The 21,087-nt window shown below is 44.6% G+C and overlaps 2 protein-coding genes across 3 annotated transcripts in view; one reads left to right on the forward strand and one right to left on the reverse strand.

Annotated features, from left to right (window-relative positions):
• The window catches only part of prrt4b (proline rich transmembrane protein 4b), a 12,106-nt gene extending 5,818 nt beyond the window's left edge, over positions 1–6,288 (forward strand). The window contains exon 3 of the mRNA XM_062518799.1: positions 3,074–6,288. Within this exon, the coding sequence (XP_062374783.1) occupies positions 3,074–5,103 (2,030 nt within the window). The 3' untranslated portion in view covers positions 5,104–6,288. The remainder of the gene's footprint in view (positions 1–3,073) is intronic.
• On the reverse strand, positions 6,246–18,223 carry impdh1b (IMP (inosine 5'-monophosphate) dehydrogenase 1b). Of its 2 annotated transcripts, XM_062517806.1 has the most exons (16): positions 18,109–18,223; positions 16,679–16,777; positions 16,482–16,556; positions 13,240–13,288; positions 11,532–11,633; positions 11,381–11,455; positions 11,044–11,250; positions 10,866–10,953; positions 10,448–10,647; positions 9,859–9,949; positions 9,658–9,753; positions 9,371–9,514; positions 9,125–9,269; positions 8,853–8,996; positions 8,672–8,755; positions 6,246–8,056 (listed from the first exon to the last, which is right to left on the reverse strand). In XM_062517806.1, exons 2-16 carry the CDS (start codon positions 16,774–16,776, stop codon positions 8,035–8,037), a joined length of 1,620 nt encoding a protein of 539 aa, XP_062373790.1. In that variant the 5' UTR covers position 16,777; positions 18,109–18,223; the 3' UTR covers positions 6,246–8,034. The 2 variants fall into 2 exon arrangements, with proteins under 2 accessions (XP_062373790.1, XP_062373791.1); XM_062517807.1 differs by lacking the exon at positions 16,482–16,556 and having other exon boundaries at positions 6,247–8,056; positions 18,109–18,166.
• Positions 18,224–21,087: the final 2,864 nt, after the last annotated feature.

A 21,087-nucleotide genomic window follows, 5' to 3' on the forward strand; every position in this document is an offset into this window, starting at 1 on the left:
AGTCACTGAATGTAGTTTAGAAGGGAGCCTTGCTCAAGCAATGGATCCATCCCCTCATATATCTATATCTCTACAGCTAAGAAAAATCCATTTAAAATGTTGAAATCAGCTTAATTCAGCATAAAATATTGAATGTCAGCTTAAGTTTTAGTGATCATGCTGGGAAGAAAAGCACCATGGTAGGGATGTGAATCTGTTTCAAACAGAATGAGTTTAACAGGACAGTCTTCTGTTTTGAAGGCAATGCTGGATCCCAGAGCCCCCACTCCTCCACCCATGCTGGTTAACGTAGTTTAGGCGACCTCAGTATGGAGGAGATCACTTCATGCTGGAGTCGGGAGTAGATTGCCTTTTCAGCAGCTAAAATTGAAAGTGAAGTCAAACAGATGAGAAGTAAACGAGCCCTTGGATTTAATGATGCCAGAACACCCCGATCCTAATTATATAGCACGCTGCGCCACTATCAGACATGTTGCATGCAACCAGTCACCACAGCACCACAGGAAAGCAGCACGCTTTTTCAGATGAGCTGATTCCTATCCACCAAAGTCAGGTCAGAGCCTTAGGTGGAAAATATCCAGGTCCATGACTAATACTTATAAACATATATTCTTTTCTATTCAAAAATTGTACTACTGTTACAAACATCAGTGGATATGCCTGGTGGAATATCAGCCAACAGCTACTGATGATGACCTAGTCACACATATGCTGTTGTCCATGGTGAGTGCTTTAAATTGGGCAGCATCCAAAAGGGTCATCACTCCGACCTCCCTGACAGAATCCAGGCCATACTAATCACTGAGTGACAGGCAGGAGGAGGCCGACGGAAAGTCGGGCAGGAGTCCAGAGACTGGTCATATTTTCATGCCTCGGGGAGAATGGCGTCGTCCCACTAAAGTAAGCAAGCAATTGGACATACGACACACACATCCACACACCCTCTTCCTGTTTCCAGTTAGCTCACCAACACAGCTCTTGGAATACTTTCACTAGTTTTTTTCCCCCTTTTCCTTTATCAGTTTTTGTTATTTCAGGCCTGGGTGTGGATCAGATGGTACTGAGCATGTGCAGATCTGATGCATTGTTGCCAGGCAAACCTTTGAAGTACTGTATATTCAAAGCCCCTTGTTTTTTTGTATTACAGTATAACACCTGCTTAGAAAACGCTTTGCAGGTATACTGCCATGTGAATGTCAGACGTGTGTCCTCAGTAGAAACTGTTTCTCGTTGTTCGTCCTCATCTGAGCCACACACACAAGCTAATGACGCACGAGGGAATCAGCCTTAACCACATCTCATTTGTGATCATTAAGAATTCAGCGGCACTAATTAAAAAACACTGCATCAGTAAAAACAAAGCCACCCTGCTGCCATTACTTACAACGACACGGGAACTATGAGCTGGTTCTCCATGCATGTGCAATAGACATAATCAAAGGGACACATTCTCCTCGACAGTAATCCTGCATGGGCTTACTCAAATCCCTATGTCTGATGTTTTGAAGTTGATGATGTTTGGACACGAGCGATGGCTTTGAGTTCCACTAGAGAGCCGAGCACTGCTGACAGTCGTGTCTCTGCAGGATGTGGCTGAGATGTGTGGGTAACAGCCTGTTAAAGGGCGCACAGCAGCCCAGCCCAACTCCACCAGAGATCTGAGGAGCACTCGTCAGGGTGCAGCTTCGTGTTGTGGTTTCCTGATTAGAGAGAGAGGGACGGCCCTTTGGTTGGCTAATGAACAGCAACACACACCCTCTTCAGGAAACCTCATCACATTAATCACTCCAAGTGGGGGAGGAACAACAATAATAGACAGAGACCTTCATTTATTTTCCTAAGGGTGTGTTGCATATACTATGGCCGCCTCGAAAGTGACATGCAACAACCTAATGCTATGGCTGACCAACGCCCAGATGGGGTATTTTTGGTCAGACTGGCCTCAGGAAGGATAAAAAAGAACAAAAGCTGCCTATAGGAGGCAGGAGCTCAAAAGAGGCCCTTCAAGAGCATAAACAATGCCTTGCATGCAGAGAGGGCTGTGGAAGGAAGTTGTCTGCTAATACTCAAAGACTGCAAGCTTGCTCCCAAATAAGTTGAGGTCTTATTAAGGGCAAGCATAATGAATTTACCATTTGTTAATTTTCAAATGTGGGAGAAAGATTTGGGAATATATAGCACCAATGCATGAAGTATAATGTTAATTTTGAAGTACACAGTGGCCTCAGCAAATTCTTAGTCTTTGCCTGCGGTGCCTTTGATAAATCCTTTAAGAATGCCTGATGGTTTAACAGGTGGAACGAGAGCAAGACGTCTAAGCAGTCTGGTTTATAAGGGCCATTGAGCCCTTCCTTCATCCTGCATCTCTCCTGAGTGTGAGGACAGCTAAGATTTGAAACATGGCATCTGTATGTCCCTTGCCGTGATAACTTTATTTGTGGTGCTTCCGTAATACTAGAAACAGAAACTACGGATACACAGATGATTGTTTACACAAAAAAACATGTGTGTGTGTGGTTGTGTGATATTTGTGGACTGGCGTGCAGGCCCCATTCACAGAGCAACCTTAACCATACACGGTTCAGGCCATTTTGACATACTGTAGGTCTCAGAAGACTGATGTAACACCCTTAAGTGTCAGAGCCAAGCCACAGGGAGTAAAAACGGCGACTTCCTCCCACGCCGTTCAGTGACATGCAAGATACGATCGTAACTCGGGATGGAAACAGCAGATGTTGGCAGAATGTTCTCAGAACGTAACTGCAGCGTGATCCCTGGCAGCGCTGCTCTCTCCACTTCTGTTCCCTGCTCAGCACGAGCCTGCCACTTGCAGAGCTTCACTTTTATTGCGGATTAACACATTAATGAGCGTACTTTCAGAGACCTGGCATGGTACCAGTTCCCCCCCCCCCCCCCAAGCAAACATTATCATGAGTGACACAGCTTTGAAAACACCCTGTGGTCGACATGTTATTGTTTCTAGACACAGCAAAATGTAACAGCCAGCTTTGTATGATAAAGACAAGACCCTTTGGGTGTGTAACGACTAAGCCAGACGTCTCTTGTTTTTCAGAAGTCACACCCTCATCAACAGAGGACTGGGGAACTGGTCCAGCGGCCACGGACATGTCTCTACTCCCAGACTGCAATACGGAGCGCTCAGGAATCTGCAACACCACTGACAACTGGCCGCCCATATTCCCGAGTCACAAGGACCCTGCAAACGCCACCACATTCGTCTACAACCAATCGAGTAATACCCTCCTGGTGCCAGCCTCACCCATGTTTGTAGCTCTCCACTCTGACTGGAACAGTGCCATGGCAACATGGGGCCTGGCTTGGGAGGCCCATATTTATGGTCTGGGCGGGGTGTTCTCTCTGGTCACCCTCGCCTCGGCACTAAACCTGCTTTGTCTGCCGCTGCGTTGCCCCTCAGGATGTGGCTACTTTGCTCTGGTCAGCATCTTCCTGTTGGCGGCGGGCAGCACCAGGGCCTTTGCCCTGCTGTACGACGCCTACGGGCACCAAGAGCGACTGGCGTCCAGCGAGGCGTCTCTGCTGCTGTACGAGGCTCCCTTCCCCTGCCTGACGGCGGCCTTCGGCCTGGTCTTCCTCCTGCTCTCCATGCGCTCCAGGATGCAGCTCTCCTACTCGGCCTTCCAGCGGCCGTGCTTCTTAGCCTGCCTGGTGCTGCTCCACTTCACTGCTGCGTTCGGGCCCATGACCCTGCTCAGCACAGACCAGCAGGGGGCGCCCCTCTGCCTCTTCCTCTCCCTGGTCTCCAGAGGGGCGTTCGTCGTCCTGGCCTCGTTTCTGTCGGCCGCCTACTTCGTGTTCTACTGTTACGTGCGCGCCGACTCCAAACACATCTACCACCTCAACAACACCTCCCCGACGCCGGCCGAGCGCTACAACCGCTGCCCCTTCGCCGAGAGCCGCGAGTGGGAGCGAGCCGCCGCCGCCGTCTTCCTCTCCGCCGTCCTCTCGCTGGCCTGCGCCGGCCTGCAGCTCTATGCCATGCTCCACGCGCTGGGCTTCACCGGCGGCCCAGAGGTCTTCAAGCCCTGGCCCTGGTGGTCTTTCCAGCTCAGCTGTCGGATCTGCGAGGCCGGAGTGTGCCTCACCCTGGCCCTGGTGGTAGCGCAGCCCGTCTACTGCTCCGACCACCTGCCACAGCCTGGAAACTGCTGGACGGAATTACTGGCTGCCAAATCTCCCATCATTCCAGGGACCTACCACTGGACCTTGAATCAACAAGAAAAGCTAGCCATCTGTGACACCATGGGCCACGGGGAGACCGAGTGTCTTCCCCTGTACTCCCTGGTGGATGAACGACTGGGAAACAGTCTAAATGGGCTGGACCTTTTATATCACAGCAACCGTGCCCTGGCCTATCGGGACTTTGACCTTGACCAACCGGACGCCATCGCCGACACGAGGGAGTCGTCGTGCGCCAGCGACTCCACGACGGACCTGCGGCCTCCGTCGCCCATCAACCTGCGGCGCAGCATCGACGAGGCGCTCTTCAGCGAGGACCTCTTCCCCATGAGCCTGTTCAGCCCGCTCAGGCCCTTCAGCTTCTGTGAGCAGAGCCTGGACGCGCGCGACACCCTGATAGCTCAGTCCAGCTGCACGCTGCCACTCCGGGAGAGCCTCCCCTCAGACCCGGGGCTCTACCGCACCGCCTCCTGCGTGGAGATCCTCCCTCAGGCCTCTCTCCCCGGCCGCGAGCAGAAGGAGGCCCCGGCGGTGGGCCTGCCGCCCTCCCCGTCCCTGTCTCCCGCCACGTCCTCCTGCTGCTCGTCCCCCGAGGGCTGGAGAGGGACCTCCAGCACGTCCTCCCTGTACAGGCCCTCGCTGGCCGACTCCTCCCTGGTCCTCTGCTCCAGTCCAGAGCTGAAGGCCCGGCCCTCCTCCCTCGGCGGCAGCTCGGGCCGCATGCTGCCCTCGGACCACCAGAGACAGTACCGTAATCTGGACCTGGTGTCGCAGGAGAGTCTGGACCAACGCTCGGAGCTGGACCAGTCAGTCCAGGAGGAGTTCAAAAGTGTGTGCAGACAGATAGATGCCCTGAGCATCTGCAGTGAAACTATTGACTTGTAAAGCATACAGTTTCTGATATGTACACTGACATAAATAAGCACAGATTTGTAAACCTTGTAAGTATAAATACAGTAATGTAGACGTGAATAAATCTATAGACTGATGTTCTACTGTCTAAAGTGCTAAAGCAATGATTGATATTGAAATGATGGACAGTTTTGCTGCTGAATGAAGACTGACCAACTCAAAGGTGGATTGTGTGTACTTTTCATAGTGCAGTCTAGCTTGTCTATTCAACGTTAATATGAACTAATATTCTGTTGTGAAACATTGATTTTGACAAGGATATTAAGCTTTGAGTATTTGCGATTGTCATAGGTCTGTACAGAGCATCTCTTAGTATTGTCCATTCTTTCTAATGAGGAGATACTACCGACCTTAAGATGATCTTTACGTCAATGAGCCCAAAGCTACAAAATTGAAGCCACAATCAATATCTGAGGCATTTTTGCAGGTTAATAAATAAATCTCTACATTGTCCAGATAGGAGGACTCATGTAAGTGACTTATAGGTGCATGGAGTGCCAGAGTTCTGAAAGTCAGGGCTGGTTTTGTAAAAAGTTTGTAAAATGTAAAACTGTGAGATGCAGAGATTTGTTAACTTTTTGGAAAGTTTCAGATAAGTGATGTTGTTGATAATTGTAAGCCTGTTTGTATAAAACATTTTATATTCAACATAAAGAAAGAATACTGTGACTGAACAACTACTGAAATGTTAATCCATTTAAATTGAAATAGAATTGAAAGGTATTATCACATTTTATATAAATATACATATATAATGCATACTACAGGTAAATCCATTTAATTTCAGTTTTGTATGATTTCGTACTGCTTGATGAGACATCTGCTTTGCCCTATAGAAGAGATGTACAGTATTTTGTAGGAGCATTGTATTGCCCCCTGCTGGTGGCATTAGGAACATGCTGTCAAAAAGAGGCTGCTAGATTGCATTGATTGTACTCAGACGGGTTATACCTTTGAATATAAGTGATGTGCTAAGCTATTTATCTGCCAAAATTTGTAATACCCTCTCCATATTCTTAGCAAAATATTAACAAAGATGTGAATTTCTACATTTTTAGTGTGCATGTTATTTTATAAATCTGTTGGTGAAATGCCATATATAGAAAGGATATCCATGATGACAACAAATGGCTTAATTACAATAGAATAAAATGAAAAATATTCCAATCTAACCTTTGTGAGAAACTCTGGCTTTATTTTTTCAATTCATTTGACAACAATGTTTGACAGCATAAGCAATTTCAATGTAAGCTAAATATTGTGTTGAATATTCACATGGCAAGTCAAGAGATTTTTGACCATGATGTGTGCAACCTTCAACTAGCAACAAACATGTGTTAATTGCATCATCTTCACACATCATGTACATGAACATATAGCACAACAATGATCCACCACTGCGTGTCTGAGGATGAGGTAATATCGCAGCAAGACTGCATTTTCTCCAATGCAGCGGGCACTAGGCCCAAGATGCAGGATGTGCAGAAAGGAAAGACAATGAAGCACACTTCAAAAGACCAAATGTTATGCATCACAAATGTTTAACCATCAACCTGTAACAAGTACTGAGCACACACTGGCTGTATCTAAGCTTGTTTAGATAGAAGACTTCTGCCCTCAGCATTCTGCATCTGATTCTCTATTTCAAGGCAAACTATTGGCATCCCAAACACATACACCAATGCAAGAGTGACAATGCAAGACATACATATAGAAGTTAATAATTAGCAAAATACTGTTGTGTGACTAGTAACTCCTGATGCTTCCTGACTGGCGTGGATGTCGAGTTAGAGCATGATAAATACATACATATGTCAGCTGTAGGTTAAGAGTAAAAAGTGTACAAATACAGCCATGATATAGCTATATAAAAAAATGAATGAATTAAGAGGGCATGCATATCAAAACCCCTCATGCAGCCAGTCTCTTCTGCATCAGTCGGGAACAACGCTCATAAAATTCCAGTCAGGAGATTCTCGATTGTCATCAGACACCTTAGGATGAGAACTATCCCAGAAAAAAAAAAAGAGCTAGATTTAGCTTCTGGTCCCAAACCTTAGAATAAGCAGACACAGTACACTGAACAATTCTTCATTATATTCTAAGAAAGAATGACTATTCATTTGGCTTAAGGTTCTTTGATGGGTATGATATACCAATACAAAACATAAGCTTATACATCGAGGATACCCTTGACCTGTGCCATCACAGAACTGGTGATGAGAAACATGGTGAGGGAGACACCATGAGTAGGATATACACATCAAGATGCTGGAACATTAACATTTTGAATTCTCAAAAAGAAAATTTGATGGGTACAAAACTGCTCTACATTTTAGAACTCTGATGGCTACAAAACACTAGATTTGCCATTACACATGAGAGGTACTGTGACGCTCTTTGGGCATGGAGTGAACATCTGGATGTGTGTTGGCAATGGAGAATTGGAACTGCTGATGATGTTGCAGCGTCTCATGGTAACTTCAGAGACTATAAACCGCTTTGCAAGCACCAAAAAGGCCATATTCACTGTGATTATCCATAACAAACACAAATACGCACTCTCTCACACACACACACACACGCACGCACGCACGCACGCACGCACGCACGCACACACGCACAAACGAGATATCACTAGTTCATAGTTAACTGGGACTGTTTTGTGTAAACCCTGGTTCTCCATCTCTAGTGCAAAAGCCATGTTGTCAGAAGGGGTCCCTCTCCCTATACCATCCCTCTCCCTACCATCCCATTAGTGAGAGGGCCATTGGGAGGAGCAGGGAGGTGTGTGGAGAGGGCTGTATGGATCAGATGAGGTTTGGTCAGATACATCGTTTGCGTTTGGTCGCTGCTGCAGAAGGGACATCAGGCGCCTCCCTCACACGTCTCTTGGGTTCAGTCTCAGAACAGTCGTTTTTCGTAACTGTGAACACAACAATTCCATGTTAAAACCCACCACACTGGATATAGATCAAAACTAATCCACAGGCCACTCGCTCAGTCTACAGCACCTGGTCACCATATTAGCATACAGCTGATCAGTTCAGACCTGAAGGTCAAATCTGGAAGGACAACCTAGTCAAATCATGCAAAGAGGACTGCTGGGTCAACATCTTAAAGGGAGAGTTTTGAAAGGAGATACCAGATACCAGGCCTATTCTCAGGGCATGTTAATGTGGCGACTGAATTCCTCCCAACCTACTGTGGCATATCACTACAGCAACCATGTTTAGGACTCTTCACTACAAGCTTAGCATGTACTTACATGGTACAAAAGAGTACCTACAGACCAGGCAGAGAGACAAAGAGAGGAAAGGTTTCACTGTAGATGAAGACTACATACACATGATTTCTACTGAGTTGCTTTACTTTGGTTAGCTGAAGAACACATCCGTGTCAAAGCTACAGTAATGATATTAGAGCTGACATTCAGAAAGGGGTTAGAATAGTCCTGAAGTGGGCGGCAGAACCGACGGCTACGTCACTACTGGCTCCGGTAGCCCTCACACTCCTGACGGCCTTAGCGCTGCTGACTTACGAGTGGAGGCCGTGCACTCCTCCCTCCACCTGGGCGGACATCGTCCTCTTCTCAAACTTGAGCTCTCCGGAGTACATCATGGAGCTACAGGGGGAGGCCAGAGGAATATAAGGCACGTTAGATTCAAGCCACTCTTACTCCCTCTCCAAAGAAATAATGGAAACCCCAAAAAGGTACCCACCGTAGTACAGACAGGCTTTTGGCTCCAATATCTTGGCAGCCGTGCTGAATGCCCGCAATAAGATAAGGAATAAATTTGTGGATGGAGCCTTTATCCTGAACACAGCCCGATACGCCCTGGGCCACTTTAACGTTGTCTCCCTCACTGCAAAGAGCACAATCAACCATAAATTACATAGAAGCACACATCCTGCCCAATACATACAGCATGATTTTTCAATATGTCCAAAAGCAAAGTCAAAATCTGTTGTGGGCATGTTGATGTGTTGAGACCTGAAATAGCGCTTCTGACTGCTTGTGCTCTTCTCCATGGCGTCCAAAGAGCCCATCCCCCTGTACTTCTTGAGTCTCACACCGTCTGAGAAAAAGTACTCGCCGGGGGCTTCAGTCGTGGCAGCCAGCAAAGAGCCCATCATCACTGTAGGTGGCAGAGGTCAACTGATGAGTGCAACGCAATGGTGGAAATGTAACAATCAGGTTCTAAAGAAATGAAAGGTACATCATTGAAAGAACAAAGACCTGTTGATGCGCCAAGAGAGAGAGCCTTCACTATATGGCCCACAGTCTGAATGCCACCGTCTGCAATGATGGGCACACCAAAACGCCTGGCATACTCAGCCACTTTGTACACCGAGGTGCCCTGTGGCCGGCCACACGCCATTACTGGGGGGAAAAAAACAGTCAATCAGTTGGCACATGTATGGATGGAATAACATTCATTTCATACCAATCACCCACTCCCAACCTTAACTCAGTTCTCTCAGCCCTCCCCCTCCCCTCACATCGGCCCGTGTGCCAGTACTGACCTTCCTGGGTGATGCAGATGGAACCACAGCCCATACCCACTCGCAAGGCATCCACACCAGCGTCAATCAGGTTCTTAGCCTGCGCAGCAGTCACCACTTCACAAGAGACAGAGGGAGAAAGAACTTAGTATAGAGAACACGCGCAACACGGAGGCATTTGGAACACATCATAACCGCCCGCTTAACAGGCAAAACGCTCACCATTCCCCCCGACCACCTGCACTTCTGGATGCTTCTGCTTAATGTAGTGGATCATGTTTATCTGGTACACAGAGTTGCCCTGGGAAGAATCCTGAGAGAGGAAAGGTAGTCAGTAGTTGAGCAAAAAAAACACCACTGACAATAGAAACAGAACATACAAAGAAGTATTACATAATTCTAATTGGCAGTTTGAGATTATTACCAGAGATTACTGGGCAAATGACTCAGCAGCTCAATGTCAGCTCAAACTCCATTATCAATGATTAATTTTGCATAAAATTCTGTGCCTGGTCTGGGACATTGACAAATCCCTCACTAGAGTCAAAGAGCACGAGCCTAGTAAACCAAAGCGTATAGTTTGTATCTTGAGCAGCCTAAAGTAGGGTTCAGACCAAAGATTCCCGACGAGCCGAGCCGCGACGTTCTAAAACCTTGCGACTGCGACTCAACGTGTTTAATGCTCTGCGATGGCTTGCGAAGGCTTGCAACTACGTGTAACTTCTAATTCACACCACTGCAACTCAGTCTCGTCGCGTCGGGAATCTTTGGTGTGAATTGGGCTCAAGAATGGCTTCCACAGAATCCTCACCAGTACGACCACGTCCACGCCGGCCTGCGTGAGCAAGTCTAGGCGGTACTTGTCGTCTTCGCGGGTTCCGATGGCAGCACCACAGAGCAGCTGCTTGCGGGAGTCTTTGGAGGCCAGAGGGTAGTCCCTGTTCTTCTTCAGGTCAGTGCGCGCTATGATGGCCACCAGCTCATCTTTGTCATTCACAATGGGAAGCTTGCCTAAATGGAAACACAGATGTCCATTAACAATGTCTCACTCCCGTTTCCGTGTTGATCATTTCATATGAATTCACAGTCAAATAAAGCTTTACAGGATAAATGAATAAAGCAAAACAATGATATTCAATTATTTACAGACACATGAATGCAGTGCAATGCCAACAATGTCATGTTTTTAGATTTGGGTTTTTCATTAACCTGGACTATTAAATAGTTACCTTTCTTGCTGCGCTGAAGTATGTCGTTTGCTTCTTTCAAAGTGACACCAGCTGGAGCAACAACAAGTTCTTCTCTTTTAGTCATTACCTGGAGAAAAAAAACACACCCATCAAAAGACCAAACACACATAGACACAATTATATCACTACCCCTAAGTAGACATGTAGGCAAACATACCTCAGATAAGGGCCTGCCATGGTCCTTCTCCAACAGGAAGTCAATGTCTCGTGATGTGACGATGCCCACCAATATGCCGCCCATCTTGCCCGTCTCTGTGACGGGGATGCCTGAGAAGCCATGGCGTACCTTGGCCTCAAACACATCACCCACCGTGTGGTGTGGGCTCATCACCACTGGGTCTGTGATGAAACCTTGCTCAAACCTCTACACACACACAAAAGAGAGAGAGAGAGAGAGAGAGAGAGAGATGTTGGTGGATGGTTGAACATCTTCTCCACAGACATAAAAGTGTGCCTTATGTAATCTGCTTGTAATGTTTGAAGCACAATCTCACCTTCACTTTGCGAACCTCATTTGCTTGAAATTCTGGAGTGCAGTTGTGATGGATAAGGCCAATGCCCCCCATCAGCTAGAAAACAAATCACCCATTAGAGGAAGCCATTTCACAGCACACACAGCAACAATGTCAAAGAAGAGGGGCTTACCGCCATAGCTATGGCCATTGAAGACTCAGTAACGGTGTCCATTGGTGATGAAACCAGGGGCGTCTTCAGTGTGATCTTTCTGGTTAAAGCAGATGTGAGATCCTGTAGCAGAAAATGGTTTCATTTTAGCAGCAACTCTACCATGTCATCATTTCAGCAAATTCAGTTCTTAGATTTTGATGTGTTGATTTCTCCACCAGAGGGCAGACTATTACTGAATGTCTACACAGAATGGGAGTAGCAGTGATGTGCAGGTCGAGGGGTTTCTTGACCCACTGGAGATCCAATCCGCCCCACCTGACTCAGACATAATATGCGTTAAACATAGAGACCCATTTAGACCCAAACCCAACCTGTAAAACTTTTTATATGCATCATTTTTTGAGTGCCTCGGATCTCTGTACTTTCTCGACCTGTCCGTGTTCTATGAAATGAAATAAAATAAAATAAAAGAGAGAGAGAGAGAGAGAGGAGTGACCCCACCCGGTCTTGAACTCTGGTCTCTGCTTTGCCAAAGAGCCAGGCCCTATGTATGGCAGTCAGATCGCAGACGCAACCAAAGATCGTATAGTTACTAAGATGAATCATAAAGGGGGTTTTCAATGGAATGAAATGGCGTCCACTTCCGCCTCCTATAGGGGCGTGATCAGTGACAAGTAATCGGTTTAGACCAGTGTAGAAGCAGCAGAAGCAACGGCTTCACCACACGTGATTCACCCATCTCTGGGGGTCAATCCTGGGGATCCCTCACACATTGGGTAAGCTTCCGATGTTCTCACAGCAAGCCAATTGACTTCTGACTGACCCCATATATAGTGAAGGGAGTGAGCAGTGACCCCACCTAGTCTTGAACCCGGGTCTCCAGGGTACTAACCCAGCAAGCAGCTTGAGCACAACGCCAAAGAGCCAGGCCCTTGATATGGCAGTCAGAGCGCAGACTCAACTGATAAAGGAGGAACCTCTCGCTTGCTCACACTCACTTGGACTTTATCAAATAATCTAATTATGCCATTTCATTTGCTCCAAACGTGGGCACGAGGCATGACTGCACAGGACCATAGCCACACGTGGAACAGCATCATGAGAGAGCACTTCTGCTCTGTGTGCGTAAATGTGCTCCTGTAAGTAAGCACGGCCTTGTGATGAGCACTTGCTCACCTACCTCATGTGCTTGAGCTTCGGATAAACCCCATACTCAACCTGATGTCATTTGAACAGAATCACCTTTGGAGGTTTTTAAACTTTAACAAATGCTGGACACAGCAAACACATGGAGACCAGGTCAAATGGTGTCATCACCCCCTCTGAGTGAAATTATAAACAGCGGATTTATTAACACCCACAAAAACAACATCAATGTCAGGAAAAAAGAAAATCAAGGTACTAATTATGCAACATGGGACCAAAGAGAAAAACAAAGATCCCCAGGGAGAGAGGGAAAGCGATTTGGAAGGCCAGACTGCGGGCAGCCATTTTGATTTGAATGTGGTAATGCTATGGCTCCCTAGATGGCAGCTGTTGGAGACCAGCAGATAGTTGTTGGGGAGAAAATTTGCCTAATTTAGCTCTATTGATCCTAGGCAAACCAATCTACCCAAACCTTATGATCTGAACAGTTCCGAGGTCATCTAGGCAATATGTGGTGTGTACATGCTTTTCCAAAATCATTGAAGGACTCAAGTTTATAAAGCACAAGCAGGATGCTTACCACATCATCGGCACTGAAGTCTATAAATCCAGGCAGAATCAGAAAGTCGCTGAAACAGAGGAAGAGTACAGATAAGAACCCTAACAACGAGACATAAGTGGAGATAAGCGCCCCGTCATGAAACAGCATCGTCCACAATCTGAAGTAGGTTACTCAAACATGTAAAACTACACCATCATTTGAAATCACATGATTTCATACAACTACTGCTATAGTTAAACTAGGATTAAACAAAACAAACCAAATCTATGCTCATATCATATATATCGTGTGTGTGTGTGTGTGTGTGTGTGTGTGTGTGTGTGTGTGTGTGTGTGTGTGTGTGTGTGTGTGTGTGTGTACATACTGTGAGCATCCACATACTGTGTCACTATAGCCTACAGCGTGACACAGCGTCACTGAGTAATGGATAACTAAGCCTTCTGTTCTTAAATTGACATTAAGACTACATATTCAAACTGCTGTGTCTGAAACAACTCATGGGGAGTGGGCGAATTTAGTCGCAGTCAGACTGGATATATAAACAATACAGGCTGGAGTGTGACCACAGTGGTTAGCCTGCTCCTCAATCAGACGGGAGACTCACTGTGTGGTTTGGCAAATGGGTGTGAACGTAGACTGGAAGGGAGGAACAGGCACTAGTTTGTTTAACAGTGAACCCGAGAGAAAGGCAGATGGAGGGAATAGGGAAATAAGGCAGGAGAAGTGACAGTATGGAAAGTCAGCTGTACATGGAGCCACAAACAAAGAAAACAGACAGCATGTGACAAAGAAAGGAAGAATGGTGGCACATGCAAGAGAAAGAAAGAGAACAGGAGAGAGTATCAGGAGACAGCCAGACAGAGAGGGAAAAAGGGGGGCCCCCTGGCCACATGGAGAACACAGGCTCTCCTCCTCCACACAAAGTGGGCAGACGAGGCCTAAAATAAGACTGCTGAACGCACAGGGGTGTGTCTGGACTTACATGAGCAGGCCACCAGTTTCATTATAAATAAATCAGGAAATGTTTTTGTTTTTGCAAGTGGGATGAAATGCTGTCAAAATGCCATAAGCTTTAATGTGGACACATAGAAATAAAGTGTAGATTGTAGTGGAGTCTAGACATAAATCCAACAAGTTAACCTCAAACATTACTTGCTGTGCAGTCTGTGCATTTAATCAACTTATGGTTTATTTGCATAATATCAAACCTGCCACACGTTCTAATTGTATAGGAGGCCAATTGACAGTAGTGAATTGTGCAATCACTACTGGCACAATAATTTAAACCATTTGCATACAAAAACAGAAATGTCATTTGTTAGTCAAATTAATATGTTTTGTAGTAACCTTGCCCAAAGATTATCTACTTGTCAAGATACAGAACCTATGACTTATTGGAGGCATATTGACTGTAGTAAATTGTGCCATCACTATTAGTAGAAGAATGGAAATCCAAAAAATGGAAATTGCAAATTGCATTACAATAGGAAAAACCCAAAAAAATAATTTGTTAGTTATATAACCTTTACAAAAAAAGTAGCATTGTCCAAAGATTCTCCATTGAAGGCTACTCATTCCATGGCGAGGTTAACGCTACAATGAGCGTTTCCTTATTCAGTACATTTAGTGACATTTGGAATTTACATACATCTACTTCGCAGATTCATTAAGACGACATAACATCTACTTTGCAGATTCATTAAGACATATTTAGAATTGATTTTCTCAGTTAAATTTTGATCTATTCATATGAGAAAATACACCTAATATGAACCACGGACCAGTATTTTGCAGACTTAGCCTTTGTAATAGACTAATACTACCAGCTTGAGGGCTATTTTGTGGGCATTGCCATCTGGCTGTTACCAAAACCGCTTGTACACACTGTGCATTGAGTCCTGCCATAGTAAATGCATCCTAAAACCAGATTACAGGACAGTTCTTCTACTGGACAATCTGAACTACTGTTAGACTTCCAATTCTCCTGGGCCAAATATTTCTCTCATGCTAGTGTAAAAAGATCAGTGTGACTGATCTGCTGCATTCCCTCTGCAATAGCACAGTAGTGTGAGCTGTGAACCAGCATAGTAAATACTCCCTCTCTACATGCTAGTGTGAAAACATAGGGTTATGCAAGAGAGGCTGTGCAGTAGGTGGGAGTAGTATCATGCACTTGTGTCAAAAATGATTAGGATCCCCATCAGATTCTCCAGAACCTGGGCCTACCTCCCGCCCCCACACACAGCCCAAGGAGCTCACATGACGGAGCCTAAGGACAGTCATGTGCCAGGCGTCCTGTCCCGGTGTGGAATTCATTACAGCCCAGCCTGACATCCACTACACAGTGGCACATGCTCAATTAACCCCGCGCACTACAAATGACATCCTACCCTCCACCAATGATCATTCAACAGAGATCTGGAGGGATTCATTTGCAGCCCCATCCCTCTCCCACCCTTTCCAAATGCATACCATGATCATACTGTATTAAACTTCTAAAATCCAACAATATGCATTACACGAATGCTTACCAACATGCATTTGATGCATCTTTACGATGGATTTGTAGCTACAGCACTGTACACTTAAGTTATTAAACATAGTTAGTCAGTAAAACTATATTTGTTAGTTTAATGGGAATATGAGTTGGACAGAAATGGTCAGCAACTGAAGAAAACTATCAGAATGACACCAAGTCAAAGCATTAACTGCCAAAGTCCTCACAGAGCATTCACCTGTAGAGTTCAATGTGCAAAACATTTTGCCCACTAAACTCTTATGTTGTGACAACTGATAGGTCATTAGAATGTTAGAATGAAGAAAATATTATGATATGATGATATGATGAATTAATTTGCATCAATGTACAGTATTTAATATAGGATTAGGTTTCCAATCACCATCATCTCAAAGAATCAGATATCAAGACATGCACTGTGATTCTTCGTGACAGCCAGAATGTAATCATATCACTACCGGAAGCAAAAGTCATTCACAGAGAAACATGACAGCAAGCAGTGATCAGAACTTCAACCTACTGTAGGTGACTACCCTCTGCCCCTTTTACTTGCAACTAATTTCTTGCTGAATGTTCTAATAGGGCACACAGGCTTTTTTGCCTTTTGAGTAGTATTTATTATTTTTGAGTGGCCTGGACTGGTTTGAATGGAGAAAGAATGATTTGCTTCCCCTATGAACATTCAAGCGGCAGGTAACAGTGTAAACAGATGGAAATAAAGTCGACCATTTAGGCTACTCACTTGTAAGTAATACCGTCCCCACTAGAGCATAGCTCTTCCGCCTTGAGTCCGTCTGCGACAGACTGCTGATCTGATCTGCCAATTTAAAACGCAACGTGTTGCCCATTACATTGCTCTGACCCTCTCCCAGTCTTACCGGTTCACTTACATTAAAGGTTTCTCTTCAGAAAGGTGTCAATGACATCTGTACCACTTACTTGTAGGTGAGTCCATCACCAACAGAGAAGAGCTGCTGTGCCGACAGTCCATCCTCAGGGACATAACCTGTGCCTCCACTGATCAAGTAATCAGCCATGCTGTTGAGGGAATGGAGAAAGTGAGAGAGCGGAACAAAGAGAGGCTATAATAATTTTGGATAGATATGGACGCATAACTACCAGCAGTTGCTGTGAAGTGAAGGCACATGGGATACACAAATATATTGACTGCACTTCAGAGCACATGGCTCAATAACGCAATAACTTCCAACAAAAAGGTATGGCGTACTTTGAGCCAGAAGGTGGGGTACTGTTGCGCTCTTGATGAAATAATTTTTAGTCAGGTGCATTAAACCAAAAGATATCAGGAAATGGTAGTCGCACTCTGAAAAAATATAGACGAAGTCTTTGCTGAAGAAAAAAATATTTTTGGTACTTTGAGCCATACAACACTAGGCTACTCCCCGACCAAATTGATGATCCTGATGGCTGACATCCCAGCTAAATGAGGTGGCTTGTCATATAGTATACAGTAGCTTTCCGTTTTATTTTAAGAGTAGCACTTGTAGGCTACAACTATTCATTTAGTATGCCTGTTGTGAATCCAGTGGCAATCAAAATACGTGTCTACAACATGGTAGGCTACTTCCCTTTTGTTTTGACACAATTCATTCATATCTGAAATCTGGCCAACTTGGCCTGCTGACCCACATACAGTAGCGCAAATATCCATCATAAATCACTTCCATCAGGGTGGTGTGCTACAACTAGGAGTGGATAAACCGCTTGGCACACACACAAATCTGCATCGTCACATTTCCAAAATGCTATATTTAGCGGCGTGATGGCACATTTTTATCTGCGCAGACTGTTCACTTCTCGATGCATGTCTATGAAGTAGGCTAACGTTAGGGGGTGCACTGCCCTATTTTCATAAAGATGCATGTTCTTCACAGGCCCAATATAAACGCATGTGTTAGACAGTTTCTATTTGCAATGACCGTAACAAACGACTTGCTTTCTGTATAAAGGTGTAATGAGATTGTAATCAATACAGCATGCTGATAGAACACAAGCCAATATTATGAAATGTCACCATGCACCCTGAGCATGAGTAGACAACGTGTCGTAGCCTACCTTCAGTAACGTTAGCGGCAGTTAGCGAGTAGCAGTCAAACAAATCTGCAGCCTTATGCTAACCTTGGGAAATTCCCTATAATGTAGCCACAGTGCCATGCATTAGGCGAAATATTTCAAATCCGTAGTCCTGAAACCAGTGAAGTTACACAAGCATCTCAAATCAGGCTTTCTGGCATAATGAATAGCACAGATAGCATAACCCGCAAACGTTTACTGTAACTAGCGTTAGTTCGTTCACTTAATCTCTACAAAGTAGCCTACTGAAGGTACGCGAAAAAGTAAATTATTACCTTTTGTCTTACTGCTGTTAATGAAGTTTGACGGTCCCACACAAGTTGGGTTCTCTCTCTGGCTACAGTGTTTCAGCGTTAAGAAGACAGTTTATGACGCCGCGTCACATCCTCCCCTCAAGTATAGCATCATCCACGTGGTGATGGCTGGGTTAACCCTTTCCTACTACAATGTTGCCAAATAGCATTCATTGTTTCAAAGCATCTTGGGCTTTGAAACATGTTGCAGTTTAGGCTATTCTGTCCAGGCTGTATCTGAATGTGATGTTTGAATATTAGCCTAACTTTAATGTCTTTCTATGTTGATTGCTGAACTGTAACACAAGACACATTTTCGTGTAGCCTAAATGAACAGTATAATCTTATCTTGCCTATTTTATATTTCATTATTAAATAAAAGTGACTGAAATGTTAGTCTATGATGCATTGCTAGATTAATCTAATCTATCATTATTATCGTTATTTTTAGACATAGGCTAATTGTTAGGCCTCTTTAATTGATTTTGTTGTTTGTAATTTGGGGCCAGACTGACGCTATTAATGGTCGTAGGTATAGGCCTATAGCCAATGTAATAGCCTCAGTCAACCTTTCCCTCACTGTTAGCAGACTTTCAGTGCACAAAAATGTCATTGTAAGCCTTGATTCCTACAATGTGAAATACAATTATGGGCAAATTAACCAGCAGCTACAGTAGGTCTCACATTATCAGAAGACTTGGGATAGCCTACTTGGTCTTCAGTAGGATTTAAAAACAACTGTAGGCCTAGTTATTTAGTAAAATATGTGTTAGCTTGCCAAATGGGATAGCTCACCCCTGTAGGCCGAATTTTGTGATAGCTGTCAAATCAGCATCCAGTATGTCAGTGCTGTATTTGAGCTAGCTAACTGAGAGCACCACTGTTGAATTTAGTCAGTCAGCTGAGACCAGTTAGGCTACAACCAATTTGCAGATGACAACTGGTTCAGCATTTGAAGATTAATCTCAACTGACTGCGAAGCCAGGCAGAGCATATCTCCATTCTCCTTGCTGAGCTCAGTGTATTAATGTCAGTCCTACAGTACTGATCAAAAGTTTGGAATGACTCGTGTCAGAATTTCCTCACTTCATATTTTTTACCCTTTCATAATTTTGGAATAGTTGTTGTGAATGTGTTGCGACACATACAATATTCAAGGACAATATTCTGTCACCTCAACACTTTCATTTTTGAAGGTACTATGTTCTAAAGCTTCTGAAAATAGAGACTGATACTTTCATTCTCATAAGTGGGTCATAATTCACTTCCTGTACTGGTTATAAACAGCTTACTGTTCTATGGATGCAGTGATGCACCTTTATGATACAATATCAGTTTCTTGAAATTGCCTCCACACAACAACAGATAAGTCTATGATGAAAGCTCTTTCTTTCTGCTCATAATAAACCCCAACCTTGATGCTTTTGATCAACTATGATTATCATTCTGTTCATATAGTGTAATGTGTCATTGTAGCACAGGAGTGATGGTTGCAATTAATGGGCCTTTACTACCTCATGCACACCCTTGTAGATATTCTTCAGAAAATATCTCCAACTACAGTTACAGTCATTGACAAAACTTTAAGACCAACATTGACAAAAAGTATTTGTATTTGTCTTTTCCTTTCTCTGAACGCAATGAACAACATTTATAATCAAAACACACACACACACACACACACACACCAAAACCACATACAGTCTTCCTTACCTACATGTATGGACAGCAGTCTCACATGCCTGCCTAGCACAGTCCATGTGAGTGCCACCAGGGGCAAAGACTGTCAGTTAGATAATAGTATCACACTGCATACATTTTCACTATTACCTCAGTAGCACACACAGATTAGACATACGTTAGTATACACAGAGGTCTCCCTGATAAACTCACAGATTTGTCTCTTTCAAGTATTTTTAAAATGAGCAAATCAGGGAAAGAAAGTGCCTTGTGCCTGTAATCTTAGAATAATATAATATCAAAAACAGGCAAGATATGGCCTGCTCTAACTGCTTATATTGAAGGCTGTAATAAACCATGGTGAAACCTCAAGGGGTCCTGTTTCTCCAAATGTGGGTCACCAGATATATGGGTCAGAGATTCCTCATGTACTGTATGAGTGTCTATTTAAAGCACCAATTTAGGCCCATTTGGATTTCACTGCAGCTTTGCACTCTCACTGTTTGGTGTGCACAGCTCAAGATATCCTGTCTACCAGTCCAAAAATACCAAGACATAAGGTATCTGTTTCAGCAACATGAGAACATGTGACACACTTATCTGTGGCATCCAAAGGTTTTATAGGTTTAAAATGAACTGACAATGACATAGTTTTGCACACTTAGATTTGAATACCATCATCGGATTCCTAAAATTCAGACAAGTTAGTTAATATAACACCATGGCCTATAAGACCATAAGCCCCCTATTCCCACTTTACATCCCCTCTCTGACCTTTCAGGTTCAAATCCAGCCTGGATACGAGTGGCATTGTAGCGCTGCGCTGCTGTTTCATGCCCATGTCCGAATCCATAGGAGGATCTGTGGAAGTGAAGATCTCTATCCGACAGCAGGTGAGGAGTGGGCAGTAGGTTACCCCCCGTCTTACTGTAGCCCAACATTTGGCCACTCTGCTCGGCATCCAGCTGGAGAGGCTCATGGCTGTAAGCCTCCATTTCGGCAATGGTGGTTATGATAGACTCCAGAGTTGCTCCTGTTTTCCCTCTTGCTCTCCCTGACAACCTTGTACTGCCTGATGGTCCACCTGATCCAGCCTGCTCACACGTGCAAGTTTTATTCAAAGGAGCTCTGCAGCACTCTCAGATTTCATAGGGTAATATTTGCACCGTGTGTTGCTGTCAAAATAAATAGAAAGGACCCAGTTAAAAACGATCTTCATTTGTTAAGATGAGGGTTAATTACTTCACAGTGCAATCTCTTTACATTCATAAAAACTTTCCA

This window comes from Sardina pilchardus, chromosome 17, assembly GCF_963854185.1.
Source record: "Sardina pilchardus chromosome 17, fSarPil1.1, whole genome shotgun sequence".
Lineage (NCBI taxonomy): Eukaryota > Metazoa > Chordata > Actinopteri > Clupeiformes > Clupeidae > Sardina > Sardina pilchardus.

What these genes read in the sequence shown, in the direction of transcription:
- impdh1b (XM_062517806.1), bottom strand. Translation starts at nt 16,776, where the DNA reads ATGGCTGATTACTTGATCAGTGGAGGCACAGGTTATGTCCCTGAGGAT. An exon ending in GGTGATGGACTCACCTACAA is followed by an intron (nt 16,557 to 16,678) that starts GTAAGTGGTACA and finishes TTAAATTGGCAG; the next exon opens with ATCAGATCAGCAGTCTGTCG. An exon ending in AAAAGCCTGTCTGTACTACG is followed by an intron (nt 8,756 to 8,852) that starts GTGGGTACCTTT and finishes CTCCCCCTGTAG; the next exon opens with CTCCATGATGTACTCCGGAG.